The 16,983-nt window shown below is 42.8% G+C and overlaps 1 protein-coding gene across 1 annotated transcript in view; it reads right to left on the bottom strand.

The window, feature by feature from the left end:
* The window catches only part of LOC126470771 (voltage-dependent calcium channel gamma-7 subunit-like), a 172,241-nt gene that overhangs the window by 9,734 nt on the left and 145,524 nt on the right, over nucleotides 1–16,983 (bottom strand). Inside the window, exon 3 of the mRNA XM_050098777.1 lies at nucleotides 11,227–11,351. Within this exon, the coding sequence (XP_049954734.1) occupies nucleotides 11,227–11,351 (125 nt within the window). The remainder of the gene's footprint in view (nucleotides 1–11,226; nucleotides 11,352–16,983) is intronic.

The following is a 16,983-nucleotide window of genomic DNA, read 5'->3' on the forward strand; positions in this document are numbered from 1 at the left end:
CCATTTTCAAGTGAGTTTTTTGGTGTGTATTAAGCCATTTCTTTTGATGTTGTCAGTGTGTGTGAGTCTGCTTCATTTTGTTGACTTTTACTGTAGTACATAAGAAACACGCGATTTTTAGTTGGGTATCAATTCTTTTTGCTCTGATGAGTGGAACGGGGAATTGTATCTATGCTTTATAGATCTAGAAAAGGCATATGACCGGGTTCCTAGGAGGAAGTTATTGTTTGTTCTACGAGATTATGGAATAGGAGGCAAACTTTTGCAAGCAATTAAAGGTCTTTACATGGATAGTCAGGCAGCAGTTAGAGTTGACGGTAAATTGAGTTCATGGTTCAGAGTAGTTTCAGGGGTGAGACAAGGCTGCAACCTGTCTCCACTGTTGGTCATATTATTTATGGATCATATGTTGAAAACAATAGACTGGCTGGGTGAGATTAAGATATGTGAACACAAAATAAGCAGTCTTGCATATGCGGATGACTTAGTTGTGATGGCAGATTCGATTGAAAGTTTGCAAAGTAATATTTCAGAGCTAGATCAGAAATGTAAGGACTATGGTATGAAGATTAGCATCTCCAAAACGAAAGTAATGTCAGTGGGAAAGAGATATAAACGGATTGGGTGCCAAATAGGACGAACAAAGTTAAAACAGGTGGACGGTTTTCAGTACTTAGGATGCATATTCTCACAGGATGGCAACATAGTGAAAGAACTGACGCGAGGTGTAGCAAAGCTAATGCAGTGAGTCCTCAGCTACGATCTACTCTCTTTTGTAAGAAGGAAGTCAGTACCAAGACCAAGTTATCTGTGCACCGTTCAGTCTTTCGACCAACTTTGTTGTATGGGAGCGAAAGCTGGGTGGATTCAGGTTACCTTATCAATAAGGTTGAGGTTACGGATATTAAAGTAGCTAGGATGATTGCAGGTACTAGTAGATGGGAACAATGGCAGGAGGGTGTCCACAATGAGGAAATCAAAGAAAAACTGGGAATGAACTCTATAGATGTACCAGTCAGGGCGAACAGGCTTAGATGGTGGGGTCATGTTACACGCATGGGAGAAGCAAGGTTACCCAAGAGACTCATGGGTTCAGCAGTAGAGGGTAGGAGGAGTCGGGGCAGACCAAGGAGAAGGTACCTGGATTCGGTTAAGAATGATTTTGAAGTAATAGGCTTAACATCAGGAGAGGCACCAATATTAGCACTGAATAGGGGATCATGGAGGAATTTTATAAGGGGGACTATGCTCCAGACTGAACGCTGAAAGGCATAATCAGTCTTAAATGATGATGATGATGATCAACTCTTTTTGTGAGGTTAGTGGTTAAAATTTAGAAGAATTTGTACTCACAGTTTTCTAATGGTCCATTTCTATAGAGTCTCACACACACTTAACATCACACACAACTAGTTGTACACTTTACACATCGAAAATATCTTATATAAACAAAACAGTTACAAATATCTTCTTACAGGTACAATTAAAGAACACACATTTCCTGCTGACAGAAACTGAAAAGAAATACCTTACATGTATGAATCCAAAAGCACCACGCCTAAGAGCACAGCCAAAATTTAAACTGTGGACTACCTGTAAGAAGATATTTGTAACTGTTTTGTTTATATAAGATATTTTCGATGTGTAAAGTGTACAACAAGTTGTGTGTGATGTTAAGTGTGTGTGAGACTCTATACAAATGGACCATTAGAAAACTGTAAGTACAAATTCTTCTAAATTTTAGCCACTAACCTAAAAAAAAAATTGATACCCAACTAAAAATCGCGTGTTTCTTATGTATTACAGTAAAAGTCAACAAAATGAAGCAGACTCACACACACTGACAACATCAAAAGAAATGGCTTAATACACACCAAAAAACGCACTTGAAAATGGGAATTATTTCTCGAAACGCGTCGTGCGAATAGTAAAATAAAGAAAAAATCGTGACTGGTGGCAGAAGATTTATTTATTTATAAACAAACCTATTGTATCTACAGTCGCAGGCTTTCAAAAACCAATTATAATGGATCAAATCAGGGAGACGATTAGGCAGTGCTTGTCTGCGGGCTTAGGGAACAACGAGAATTAGTACACGCAGACATCACCCGCGGGGGACACAGTAATTAAAGTACAGAACGCACCACAGGTCGCGTATTATTTGGTTTACTTCGTTGGTTTTGTTAGCCACACGCGAACATCTTCAGATATTCGCTGAGCTAGTGGCAATATGTTACAAGTCAAAAGCACCTCTTTGTACCTGGTGAAATGGGTTCTGCCTGAAACCAAATACACTACTATCCATTAAAATTGCTACACCAAGAAGAAATGCAGATGATAAACGGGTATTCATTGGACAAATATATTATACTAGAACTGACATGTGATTACATTTTCACACAATTTGGGTGCATATTCCTGAGAAATCAGTACCCAGAATAACCACCTCTGGTCGTAATAACGGCCTTCATACGCCTGGGAATTGAGTCAAACAGAACTTGGATGGCGTATACAGGTACAGCTGCCCCTGCAGCTTCAACACGATACCACGGTTCATAAAGAGTAGTGACTAGCGTATGTGACGAGCCAGTTGCTCGGCCACCATTGACCAGACATTTTCAATTGGTGAGAGATCTGGAGAATGTGCTGGCCAGGGCAGCAGTCGAACATTTTCTGTATCCAGAAAAGCCCATACAGGACCTGCAACATGCGGTCGTGCATTATCCTGTTGAAATGTAGAGTTTCGCAGGGATCGAATGAAGGGTAGAGCCACGGGTCGTAACACATCTGAAATGTAACGTCCATTGTTCAAAGTGCCGTCAGTGCGAACAAGAGGTGACCGAGACGTGTAACCAATGGCACCCCATACCATCACGCTGGGTGATACACCAGTATGGCGATGACGAATACACGCTTCCAATGTGCGTTCACCGCGATGTCACCAAACACGGATGCGACCATCGTGATGCTGTAAACAGAACCTGGATTCATCCGAAAAAATGACGTTTTGCCATTCGTGCACCCAGGTTCGTCGCTGAGTACACCATCGCAGGCGCTCCTGTCTGTGATGCAGCGTCTAGGGTAACCGCAACCATGGTCTCCGAGCTGATAGTTCATGCTGCTGCAAATGGCGTCGAACTGTTCGTGCAGATGGTTGTTATCTTGCAAACGTCCTCATCTGTTGACTCAGGGATCGAGACGTGGCTGCACGATCCGTTACAGCCATGCGGATAAGATGCCTGTCATCTCGATTGCTAGTGACACGAGGCTGTTGGGATCCAGCACGGCGTTCCGTATTACCCTCCTGAAGCCACCGATTCCATATTATGCTAACAGTCATTAGATCTCGACCAACGCGAGCAGCAATGTCGCGATACGATAAATCGCAATCGCGATAGGCTACAATCCGACCTTTATCAAAGTCGGAAACGCGATGGTACGCATTTCTCCTCCTTACACGAGGCATCACAACAACGTTTCCCCAGGCAACGCCTGTCAACTGCTGTTTGTGTATGAGAAATCGGTTGGAAACTTTCCTCATGTCAACACGTTGTAGGTGTCGCCCCCAGCGCCAACCTTGTGTGAATGCTTTGAAAAGCTAATCATTTGCATATCACAGCATCTTCTGCCTGTAGGTCAAATTTCGCGTCTATAGCACGTCATCTTCGTGGTGTAGCAATTTTAATGGCCAGCAGTGTAAAATAAAAAAAAAGCACCACTCGGTAGTCGTCAACATAAAGTAGGGGGAATGCCGGTGTCTGACGAGGGAAACCAGTCAAAATAAATCAAATAATACGTGACCTGCTAGTGTGTCCTGTACATTAAAGAGAAATTATTTGATTAAATTTTGCGGGATTTATTTAGAAAGTTAGGTCCGATCGGTCGCGAAATGGAAACCACAGTGAAAATACTATGTATCTTTGCATAGATGGGTTGGATAGTGCCTCCAGTATGCCTGTCGATCGCATCATGGTGCCCTTTTCATGTCTGAGATCACAGTGACCACATACAAATGCCTAGAAAATAGCGTCTCCCATTAAGTGTTAGTGACTATGAGAGATTTCGCCTGATTTCATGCATCCCACACAACGTAACTGCCGTCCATTTCCTTCTTCGTGACAATTCCCTACCGCAGGGGCAATGTGAACGCTCCTGCAGCGTTTTCTGCATCTACATCTACATTTATACTCCGCAAGCCACCCAACGGTGTGTGGCGGAGGGCACTTTACGTGCTACTGTCATTACCTCCCTATCCTGTTCCAGTCGCGTATGGTTCGCGGGAAGAACAACTGCTGGAAAGCCTCTGTACGCGCTCAAATCTCTGTAATTTTACATTCGTGACCTCCTCGGGAGGTATAAGTAGGGGAAGCAATATATTCGATACCTCATTCAGAAATGCACCCTCTTGAAACCTGGACAGTAAACTACACCACAATGCAGAGCGCCTCTCTTGCAGAGACTGCCACTTGAATTTGCTAAACAGCTCCGTAACGCTATCACGCTTACTAAATAACCATGTGACGAAACGCGCCGCTCTTCTTTGGATCCTCTCTATCTCCTCTGTCAACCTGACCTGGTACGGATCCCACACTGATGAGCAATACTCAAGTATAGGTCGAACGATTGTTTTGTAAGCCACCTCCTTTGTTGATGGACTACATTTTCTAAGGGCCCTCCCAATGAATCTCAACCTCGCACCCGCCTTACCAACAATTAATTTTATATGATCATTCTACTTCAAATCGTTCCGTGCACATACTCCCAGATATTTTACAGAAGTATCTGCTACCAGTGTTTGTTCTGCTATCATATAATCATACATTTCGATGGGAAATGTTTGATAACCCACCATACAGCCCGGACTTGGCTCCCTCTGATTTTCATCTCTCGCCACATGAACTACTGGCTATGAAGACAACATTTTAACACAGAAAAAAAGCTGCATATCAGCGTAGAGAATTGGCAGAAAGCACAGGCGGCTGCCTTCTATGATAAGGGTAGTGGGAAGTCGGTACAATGCTAGGACAATTGCCTCAGTCGGAGCGGTGACTATGTTGAAAAGTAGAGAAGCAGCTGGAAGTTGTAGCCAACTGTTGTAAATACAACATTTCTGATTTTCACTCTAGCTTCCATTTCGTGAGCGATCGGGTCTTACTTTCCGTATAGCTCTTGTAGTTTATTTATAAACTGGTTATTTTAAATGGTTTAAAGCAGAAATCAAAACGAAAAATTAGTTCAAATGGTTCAAATGGCTCTAAGCACTATGTTACTTAACATCTGAGGTCATCAGTCCCCTAGTCTTAGAACTACTTAAACCTAACTAACCTAAGGACACCACACACATCCATGTCCGAAGCAGGATTCGAATCTGCGACCGTATCAGCAGTGCGGTTCCGGACTGAAGCGCCTAGAACCGCTCGGCCACAGCGCCCGGCGAAAAATTATTAATATGAGCAGTGTAAGTAACGTGAAACTATTTCCGCAAAACATACGATTCCTTTTTAAGGGGTTTAGGACGTCAAACGGGACGACTTGGAGTAGGAGAGACACCACAGGAATTTTTAATTTCCACTGTCTATACTTTTAAAAATAAATTCATAAAACTTTGTTAGAATGACCAGAAATGATTCAGGATTTACACTTATAGTGGTGGAAGTTCAAAAATATAAGAAAATAATTTATTTTTTTACATTTGTATTTCACCTTTTTTTCACTTACCATTGGCTGCATTTGTTGCAATAGGTACACTTTTCTTCATAAGTGAGGGAGATTCTTCGCGGAATTTTGTACAGCATACAAACCATACGTGCAGGTGTATGAAACTCTAGAATTTTCCAAATCTAATAATAACTGCGGTAAAAATTGAGATAATTAACTATAAAATTTGAGTTTTTTCTAAACATGAAGTTTAAAATGTAACAGCAAATTCATTGTTTCATAAATTAAATAATTTCTAGGGTTTAATACACCTGTAAGTATGGTTTGTACACTGTACAAAATTTATCGAAGAATCTCTCTTACTTATGAAGAAAAGTGTACCTATAGCAGCAAACGCAACCAACAGAAGTGAAAAAATGATGAACTTCCACCTGTAAAAAAAAATTATTTTGTTATTTTTTTGAACTTACATTGGTATGATTGCGATTCCTTAACCCTTCCTGGTCATGCTGAATAAGTTTTATGAATTTATTCGTAAAAGTATAGACAGTGGAAATTAAAATGTCCTGTGGTGTCTCTCCTGCTCCAAGACGGTCCGTTTGACGTCCTACCCCCCTTAATGAAAATAGTTGACGAAATATTGATAATACGTAGAACTGCTGTAGATGGTGCTTGGGTAAGAGCTATGAGCAGTACTTCATCTTCGAAAAAAGAAAAGGAAGGAAGATTAGTGTTTAACGTCCAGTCGACATAGAGGTTATTAGAGACGGAGCTGAAGCTCGAATTGATTCAAGGATGAAGCCGTCCTGGAATTCACCTGGAGCGATTTTGGGAAACCACTATAAACCTAAATCATGGTGGCCGGACGCGCGTTTGAACAGTCATCCTCCCAAATGAGAGTCTAGTGTGTTACCTACCGCGGCACCTCATTGGCCTCTTCATCTTTGATACTGTGAAATAAATTTCTTCTTTTGGAATCTCTTCGCTTTCCATATTTTGAGAGGTGGTTGTATGGACCAAAAAAGAACAAAATGTCCAGTGAATATGGGCTCTAAATTGAATTCCTTAAGAGCTGTGAGCACTTGTTCACCTTCGCTACCGTGAAACACATCTTTTCTACTGAACAAGTGCTCATCGATCTTTAGGTATGCATTTGAGACCCCATGTTTACTGGACGATTGTTTCTTGTATACTTGACTTTCTTGGATCGAATGATGGTTCCTGTCACATCACCGAAGATTGATCTTTCCTCTTGGGACATCCTATATAGTATAGTGGAAAGAATACACGATAAAACTTGTATGTGATTTGGCAGTACACGAGGTTCGAAATTTAGTGCACTGTGCAGCCATCTGGCCTTGGATCGCGTCAAACTGAGCTTCAGTGACAGATGTGTGCGCCTCATTCCGTGCTGCTTCAACTCTATACCAGAATTCGTCAATCAGACGATTGCCAGTGGTTGCGCGGCAGTCTCATGGCAACCCATATCCAAATGTTTTCAATGGATGAGAGATTTGGATGAGGTGCTGTCCAGGGAAACAGTCGAACACCCTCTCTATTGAGGTAGATGAGGACAGCACATGCAACGTGCAATATTGTGTGGTCTTGTTGAAAGATAATATCACTGAGATGTAGAAGATAACGCACAGCCATCGGCCTTTACACACAGGAAATGTAACGCCGCTGTCCAAATTACTGGTTAATCAGACCTGGTCAAGCAACGCTCCGCGAGCGAGAGACTCCGTCTGCACTGCTGCTTAGTGCTCCGAGAACAGCGGAGAGAGGAGCTCAGGTATTAGGAGGAACAGGGAAATGAAGGTTGCAGCCAGAAGCGACTAAAGTAAATCACTCGCCTTGTCACTTGCCAAGCAGTTCTCTAACAGTACTACTTGCGTTAAGTCAAATTAACCTTCTGCATTTGCAATACTACGGTGTCTATGCCCTTGTCTAAGAAAGATAAAGTAGAGAAGCCACATCGTTAAGCTCCGAATGGGAATTGCCTTACTTTCTGCATAGTTTAAAGGCCATGCAAAGTACTTAATATACCATTATGAGCTTGAGAAACACTTCTTGCAACATCATTACAACACCAGCCACAAAGGCGATATGATGCAACTTGTCTTCTGACGAACGACAGTAAATGTTGGCTGAACTGAAGACGGCCATTAGGAAAAAACTGGGTGAAGAGAAAGTAGAGTGGTGACAAAATCCCTTATGGTCGACATCATCAGTTATTCGTACTCATGGAGAATCATTTGGTAACAGACATTGCAGACAAGATTGAGGCTGTCAAATAAAAAAATAATCCTATGGAAAAATCAGCTTCAAGTTCGTGATGTGGAACATTTCCCGTAACTCAAGGCAGTCATTTGTGGACCATACATGAGTGACTACGTTTCAGGAATTGAAACATTTCATCATGAATGCTCAAAGAGATGCCAAGACATTGCACGACTGAAGACCGATTTTGATTTATTTGTCAGACCGTTCTCGCTTTTGGCTGCTAATGAACTTCATTACTTCCAACTTGATCTGATAGTCGTACAGTGTAGCGACCAACTCAACGATCTGTTTGTCCAATCCAGGAATTTATAAGACTTTTATAAAATGTTACGCCAAGAGCAACATCAGCGAGTTCAGCTCACTGTACTAGCCCTATATAATGTACTTATTTAATCAAGTAATAAAAGTTATTTCTTTAGCCAAAAAATAAAAAGTTGAAAATAAAAATACGTGACAAAATCCTGCTTGTAAAAGTACGCTGCAATAATCGCCTCTTATAAGTAGTTCCACTATGTTTGCAAAGACGTCTTGAAAAGCTTCTGGCGCGTGCAGCATTCACACATACCCGTCTTATTTACACACCTGATCGGAATAGCGCAGTGGTAGGCGAAGCAGGAGTGCTGAGGACACTCGGCTGCAATCGCAGAGTGCGAGCGCAAATCTTGGCCAGGCATGATCTAAGCGAACTAGAGGCTTAGTGTACTAATACCATCACGCCTGGTGCTGGATCCGTACGACGGTGACGAAGGAAATGTGTCAACGTTCGTTTTCCACGGAACCTCCACACATGGGTATGTCCTTCGTGACGTCGTTATATTATCCTCATCCGAAGGAGACCTGTATTTAACACCCAGTCGACAATGAGATCATTAGAGACGGATCGCAAGCTCGGATTAGTGAAGGAATGGAAAGGATGTCAGCCGCCTCTTTCAATGTAACTATTCCCCGGAATTTGCCTTAAGCAATTTCGGGAAATTACGCAAAAAGCAAAATCTCGACGGCTGGGCTGGGATTTGAATGGTTGTCCTTCCGAACGCGGGTACAGTGCGCTATCAACTACGCCACCTCTCTCGGTATATCAGAATGGATGCCTGTCTTGTGCAAACAAGTCCATTTCCTGATCCAAAGTACAGGACATGTTTGTGAGATCCTGAATAGCCGAGCGAATAATACGTCTGTCCTCTCGGGAGCTAGTTGCACAAGGCCACTGCGATCCTGCATGGCTTTGAGTACGTCCCTCCTGTAATAATCCATTTCATCATACTCACATGACAGTCGCGTGACCCCGAGCATCGCGAGCAGCAGTATCGTGGAATGATACGCTGCAGTTTCGATAGACCTCATTGCTACCTCCGTCGAACTCCGACACGTGCTGCTAAACGTATCTCCTCCTTACACGAGGCATAATACGATCTTATCACAAACAAACAACATTCAAATGGTATTTATGATGAGAAACCCGTTGTGTAATTCTTTTTACACACGACACAGATGGCGTTATTCCTACGCACATTGTACAGTTGAGGTGAAATGCTAATAATTTGTATGTCGTCTTCATTGCATTACAATTTTTATGGCTAGCAGGGTAGTTTCCGTCTAATAGACGAACAGAGTAAGAGCAAGAATGAAAGTAATCGAAAGGGGTCAGTTTTCTGAACTGGTTATCTCCAAAAGTGGGACCATTACCTACGAAACCTCTGAGACTAATAGTCTAAAATTCACATTTTAACTTTAGATTATAATGTCGACTCCAAATCTCCCTAAACTACTTTTATAACACACGTGAAAAGGACTACAGCTTGTTCGTAAGTGGAGGAATGAAGTGAATTGTAAGGGGCAGTGAAATGAAAACGAGACAGATGTAAAAAAAAAAAAAAAAAAAAAAAAATCCGTAAGTACAGTGTTTATTATTTCAAAAGTGTTCGCCTAACTGTTAACACATTTATCCCACTGTGAGACAAGACGGTGGGTGCTTTCATGGGAAAATGTTTGTGGTGCCAAGGCGTGCACTACTTCGCCAGAATCCGCGCGGTGTTCAAAAATGTTCAAATGTTTGTGAAATCCTATAGGACTTAACTGCTAAGGTCATCAGTCGCTAAGCTTACACACTACTTAATCTAAACTATCCTAAGGACAAACACACACATCCATGCCCGAGGGAGGACTCGAACCACCGCCGGGACCAGCCGCACAGTCTGTGACTGCAGCGCCTTGGACCGCTCGGCTAATCCAGAGCGGCCGAAGCCGCGCTGTCTGGGGCGTCTTCTCACGGTCCGCGCGGTTCCCTCCGTCGGAGGTTCGAGTCCTCCCTCGGGCATGTGTGTGTGTGTGTGTGTGTGTGTGTGTGTGTGTGTGTGTGTTGTCCATAGAGTAAGTTAATTTAAGGTAGATTAAGTAGTGTGTAAGCTTAGGGACCGATGACCTAAGCAGTTTGGTCCCATAAGATCTTACCACAAATTTACAATTTTTTTTTCTTCGCCAGAAACAAATCGACGACCACGAATGTCTTTCTTCAGAGCTGGAAAAATATGGAAATCGCACGGGGAGAGATCGGGATTGTATGGAGGATGTGTAAGGGCTTCCCAGCGAAACTTCTGTACCGTGTGCGGATCCACATTTTGCCAAGGTTGTTTCGACTACGCTGCACAAGTTTCTCAGGAAAGCTCTTACACATCGTGTATACAGTCCTGATCTCATGCCATTTCCATTAATTTTAGAGTTCTGAGGAAAGATTTCAATGGGTATCAATTTGCTTTGGACGAAGAGGTGCACACCTGGGTGCTATCATGATTCCGTGCGCGGGGTAGGCGCGCGGCCTAAGGTGCATTGCGACGGTCCTGGCTTGAGCGATTCATCGCGTCGGAGGTTCGAGTCCTCCCTCGGGCATGGGTTTGCGTGTTGTCTTTAGCGTAAGTTAGTTTAAGTCAGATTAAGTAGTATGCAAGCCTAGGGACCGATGACCTCAGCAGTTTAGTCCCATGGGAACTTACCATGGTTCCGTAAGCAACCAGAAACATTTTTCCATGGAGACACTGACCGTCTTGTCTCACAGCGCGATGAATGTGTTAACAATTATGGCGATTACTTTTGGAATAATGGACGGTTTACTTACTTCATTTCCATCCGTCTCGTTTTGATTTGACTGCTCCCTATAATTAACAACGATACTTACCTATGAGCCTAGTTCATAAATCGTTCCTGTGCCTATACCGACTATAAATTGCAATCGGACGACCAGAACAAGGAACATTGGCTTCTTTGGCGACATATTAAATTGTTACATACCTCCGAGGATGTAGAGTCCACATGCGATGAGCATCTTGTGGTCACAGCTGCAGTGTCCCATCACGGCGAACAGCGTGGCGATTAGGATGAGTAGCAGACCCACAGCTTCAAACGGCATTGAAAGCCTGAAGAAAGCCAAAGATAATGTGTATATAGAGAGCCATATCACAAAAGACTGCTTTAATTTATATGTAAACTAGTAGTGGTGCTTCTTAACTATAACTTGGAAATACCTCAGTGTAACAATTTTCCCCTACCAATGTATTCCACACGACGAATCTTCCGAGACGATTCTCAAACAACGTGAGTAAAAACAGCTAGTTAAATTTCCGTGTTGCTTTCATCTTAATTGAAATTTGTAGAATTAAGACTTGGGATGTTACTTTATGATATATTACTCGCTAGCTGTTTGCGAACTGTGTAAATTTAAATACAGCTCGAGTAAAAACATGAATAACTTTGAAAATTCAGCGTAAACAATATTTTGTCTAGATATCGCAGAAAATAGTAGCCAGCGAATCGTTTTTTTAAAAGATCTTGTTCTTTCGTTCAAGGACTGGACCCTTGACCGTTTCGATTAAAGAAAATAGTAACGTATATTATCTGAATTTACTCTACTAGCAGCCAAGTCCTCTGTTTCCATTGTTTCATATTTTATCCTGCTTGATATATTATGTGACATTTCTTCGAATGTACAGATGTGGACGAAAATAATAAAACGCCAAACCCACGAGACATCACCATCCCTAATACCGTGTTGGAAAGCCGTTGGCATTGAAAACAATTTCCAGTCGTCGTCGAATTGATAAATACATGTCCTGTATGGCTTTTAAGGGAATCTTATACCATTCTTCCAGCAAAATAGAGACAAGTTCAGATAACGATGATGGAGGTGAATGGCGATCACGCACCCGTCTCTCCAAAGTAGACCAAAAAGGCTCAATAATATTGTAATCTGGCGCCTGTGGTGGACAGACAAAATGCGACACTTCATCCTCTGCTCACGAAATCAATCCTGGATGATGCGAGCTGTGTGAACAGGCGCCCTGTCGTCTTGGAACACAGCACCACCATTGGTAAACAAACATTGTACCATGGGACTGACTTGATCAGCGAAACTGGTCACACAGTCTCTGACAGTAATGCGACCTTGCAGAACAACCCTGGGACCTCTGGAATACCGCCATATGACTACCCATATGATCATCAAACTTCTGTCATGTTTCACTCTCAGGACGTAAACTCGGCCAGAAGTTGGAAACGCTGGGGAACAAAACTCAATCGAGTAAATGGCTTTCCTCCATTGCTCCATAGCCCAGGCTTTAAGGCTTTGGTGCCAAGTTTTCCTGTTACGGGCATGTGCATCATTAATGAGTAGCTTGGAATTCTAGCTCGACCTGCAGTTCCCTGCTTATGGACTACCTTCCTGTTCTTTTGGTAGTGACAGGGTTCGCGACTGCGACATCCAGCTCTGCAGTGACTTTCACACCTGTCGTTCGCATATTTTTCGACACAGTCCTCTTCAACGACTGTCGGACTCGATGTACTTAGACCGTTGATGACTTGCAGCCGTCTAGAACGAAATTAGAACTAATTTAATACCTTCAGCTGCTGACGGACGTTGATATGTATCAACGGGGACAGGTGAAATGTATGCCTCGACCGGGACTCGAACCAGGGATCTCCTGCTTACATGGCAGACCCTCCATGCATCTGAGCCACCGAGGGCACAGAGGATAGTACGACTCGCGTAAGCCTCCTGCGAGACCCACATTCTCATCTGGTACGTCCACACACTACATTCGTAGTGTCCCACCCCAACACACTCATTACTCGTGGAAGACATTGTTACCAAGTCCCGAAAGAGTTCGGGGAATATGTGTGAATCCGCACTGAAGAAGGTCATGGCCGGTATTGCCAGAACTATATACTTATATGGATATGGTGTCTGTTCTTTCGGACATATCCGAAAGAACAGACACCATTAATGACCTGCAGCCGTCAGCCGGCACGGTAGCTCAGCGTGTCCGGTCAGAGGGTTAGCTGCCCTCTGTAATAAAAAAAAACAACTGTGTTAATGGATCAACGCTAAACTTGAACAAGTGTCACAGGACATCCGCCCCGGATAAATACAACGATCCCTTATGAACAAAATGAGATAAAAAAGAAAGAGAGAGATGGATAGAGCGTCTGCCATGTAAGCAGGAGATCCCGGGTTCGAGTCCCGGTCGGGGACCATACGAGCATCAACAGTTCGCTCACGTTCGATTTCACTTAGCTCCGACATAATGCACTCACAACTACACAGAACACTTTTGTGACAACGGCTGACAGTTGCAAATTACTGAGGACATTGCACATGTGCTGTTCGTGGCCAAATACAACAGCGCAACTTTAATGCTCTGCTAGCGTCTGCATTTATGTCCAAGCATGCATTTCTCGCTTACAGTTTTGTCCAAAAACCTGTACGTTAATCACGAGAATGTTACGAACTTCGAATGATTGTTTGTTTAGTAATATTCTACGAAAAACTGATCTATAGTCACTGTCTGTTTCACCTACTACAAGCTGAAACGATGAAGTACCGTGAATGGTACGTTTCTGAAATAGTAAGGCCGGCTTCGTAGAGAAACTAAAACAATCAAAACAAATACAGGAGAAGCTTCAAGGAAGATTTCCTGTCCACATTGCAAATAAATATTTCTAAAGGGCACTTACATCTTCGTCCTTTTGCCCGCGACAAATTCTCGTGTGTTTTACCTAAAACGAACTAGTTTAAGTAAAGAAAATCATATAGCCCTCCAAAGTAGTAACTTTTGCAGAACTCGTCTTAAGATTCGGCAAGTTAACTTCGTCGAATCCAAAATGACGCTGAAGTCAGGTTAGCGAGGTGCTTTCAGCTAGTGTTGTGAGGAACACTTTTGCCAGTTAAAAGAATTAGGTCGTGTAAAATTTTAGGGATCGATGCATTCCCTCGGTCTCAGTTTTATTAGCTGACAGACTATTGGATTGATTCTTTGCGTCTAGGTCATCATCGGAGATAAAGTGAATCACTAACAAGCTATTCTGATTTGACAATAGCACTGGGGTGGGGGGATGAATATGGGGAGAAGAGAGCGTCATTACACTTCGCAGATCCGCCTTCCTCTCTGGAGATGCTTGATTGTGCCATTGAGGCGCTCTTTAACTGCTGATTCATTAATATGAAGAGTGTAGCAGATATAAAACCAAGTTTCAAGAGGAAGCTAATTTTGTTCTCCTTCTTCCGCCCAGCAAGTGATTTTAACTACAAGTGATTGTATAGTGCAATAACAACAGAACAGAGCAACATTCGTAATGACTTATGAGATCCACGTATTATTTTATGTTCTTAAATATACGTGTCCAGCACGTACATTCATGTCTACATATGACAAGATTTTGAGAAAACTTATATGATCCACATCTTCGTGTCCCCCGTGGCTGGCAAAAGTGTACTGGTCGCTTGAGTTTTTAAGCAGGATCTGGCAGATAATATTGCAGAGTCAAGGGACATACAAGGTTTGGACAAAAATACGGAAAAAACACGAGAAATGCATGCTTGAAAGTAAATGCAGATGCTAGCCAGCCCCGCAACTTCTGCTGTTGCATTTGACATTGAACGACACCCGTGCAATGTCCTCAATACGTTACAAGTGTCAGTGTTTGTGTAGTTGTGAGTGCATTATGTCGGAACTAAGTGAATTCGAGCGTGGGCAAATTGCTGGTGCACCTATTGTGGGTGCTTCCGTAAAGAAGGTAGACGAAGTGTTCGGTTATCAAGAGGAACCGTATCGACGGCTTATACTGCATAAAGGGAAAGTGGAAAAACATAATTTCCCCTACAATTTCCTGCTTATGGAGCTGCCTTCCTGTTGTTTTGGTGCTGACAGGGCTCCTGCAATGTCTTCTAAGTCATTTTTTAATGCTTACAATTAATAAAACCGTAAAAACTGTTTAATAGCATGGTATGCAAAGAAAATAAGTCTAAAACAGTTACTGTAGGGCTGTCCGCTAAGAACATCTACATAATTATCGAGTTCACCTTTCCTCAAAATATCGATGTATCTTGAAAAATATTAACATTGTTTAATTTTTTAAACAAATGGTTCAAATGGCTCTGAGCACTATGGGACTTAACTTCTGAGGTCATCAGTCCCCTAGAACTTAGAAGTACTTAAACCTAACTAACCTAAGGACATCACACACAACCATGCCCGAGGCACGATTCGAACCTGCGACCGTAGCGGTCGCGCGGTTCCAGACTGTAGCGCCTAGATTCGCTCGGCCACCCCGGCCGGCAATTTTTTAAACAAGTACTTTTTTGGCTTACCGCGGGCTATACTTACAGTAAATGTCAAGAATGCGAACGTGAGTGTTAACGAGTTATAGAGAACCAAATTATTAACGGTCTTTTCGATAGGTCTCGAAACGAAATAAAGAGTCGGTGATTACAAAAAAGATCAACAAGAACCTCTCGATATATCTTTTTAAACCCTACTACTTTCTCAGTGAACCTTTTTCGACCGGTGCTATAGCTTTTTACATATTTAAGAAAAACCGTGTTGTATAGTTTTGCGGATTTTTTGGACTATTTTCGTCATTGTTGATAGAGTTTCAAGCAAAAGAAACTCGATTTAAAATTTAATTTATTTCACGCTCATGTATTTTGTTTTCAGGGAATAATTTTTGCAACAACTTCGCCATAATGCTTGGAATATGGTGCAAGCACGAGTTTCGAAGCACTGCGTTGCAAATTTAACATTATGCTATCGCAGAATACTTGGACTACCAGTGTTGTACTTTGTTGTGAGATCTGCCACGGATCTCCGCTTACTTTTCTTTACAGAGTGGGCAAGGATCCAACTTCAACTTTCTGTCATAAGGCGTGGACTTGCAACACCTTGTCGCCTATTCGTCGTCTCACTTCTTCCAACAACTTTCCACAGATGCTCACGACAGTAGTACGCGAACAGCCGATAAGCTTCGCTGTTTCCCAGATGTTCGTTCCCTGGTACCGCGCCATAACAGTCTGCCCCTTGTGTAAAAGTCTCTTATGTCAGCGGATATCCCTGTTGCAGCTAGTATCGTTATTAGAATGATTCCCCATTCGTCTCTGCCCCGCCTTTTACATGCATTTCTTACCGCGTCACATGCCCGCAACGCCACTTGGCCTTATTCAGTCTCGCGGGGGGCATATGTCATAATGTTTTTGCTTATCATTGAAGACATGTATGTTGTATACAGTAAGGGCGAGCCATTATAAAGGTGCTGAAAATTGCGGCATTTGTGACTGGATTAAGAATCTTTTCGTAGGGAGAACACAACACGTTATTTTGCCTGGAGAATCATCAAATGTGTGAGAATTTCTAAGGGGCACTACTTACACTAACTTAAACTAACTTATGGTAAGAACAACACACACACCCATGCCCGCGCTAGGACTCGAACCTCCGACGGGAGGGGCCGCGCAGTCAGTGACATGGCGCCTCTAACCGCGCGGCCAATCGGCATGGCGGAGAATCATCGATTCTTCTATTTTAAGTCAATAGAGGGCTGACAGCAGCGGAGGCAGCCAGAAACGTTTGCGGCCGGCCGCGGTGGCCAAGCGGTTCTAGGCGCTTCAGTCCGGAAACGTGAGACTGCTACGGTCGCAGGTTCGAATCCTGCCTCGGGCATGGAAGTGTGTGATGTCCTTAGGTTAGTTAGGTTTAAGTAGTTCTAAGTTCTAGGGGACTG

This window comes from Schistocerca serialis, chromosome 3 (genome assembly GCF_023864345.2).
Source record: "Schistocerca serialis cubense isolate TAMUIC-IGC-003099 chromosome 3, iqSchSeri2.2, whole genome shotgun sequence".
NCBI lineage: Eukaryota > Metazoa > Arthropoda > Insecta > Orthoptera > Acrididae > Schistocerca > Schistocerca serialis.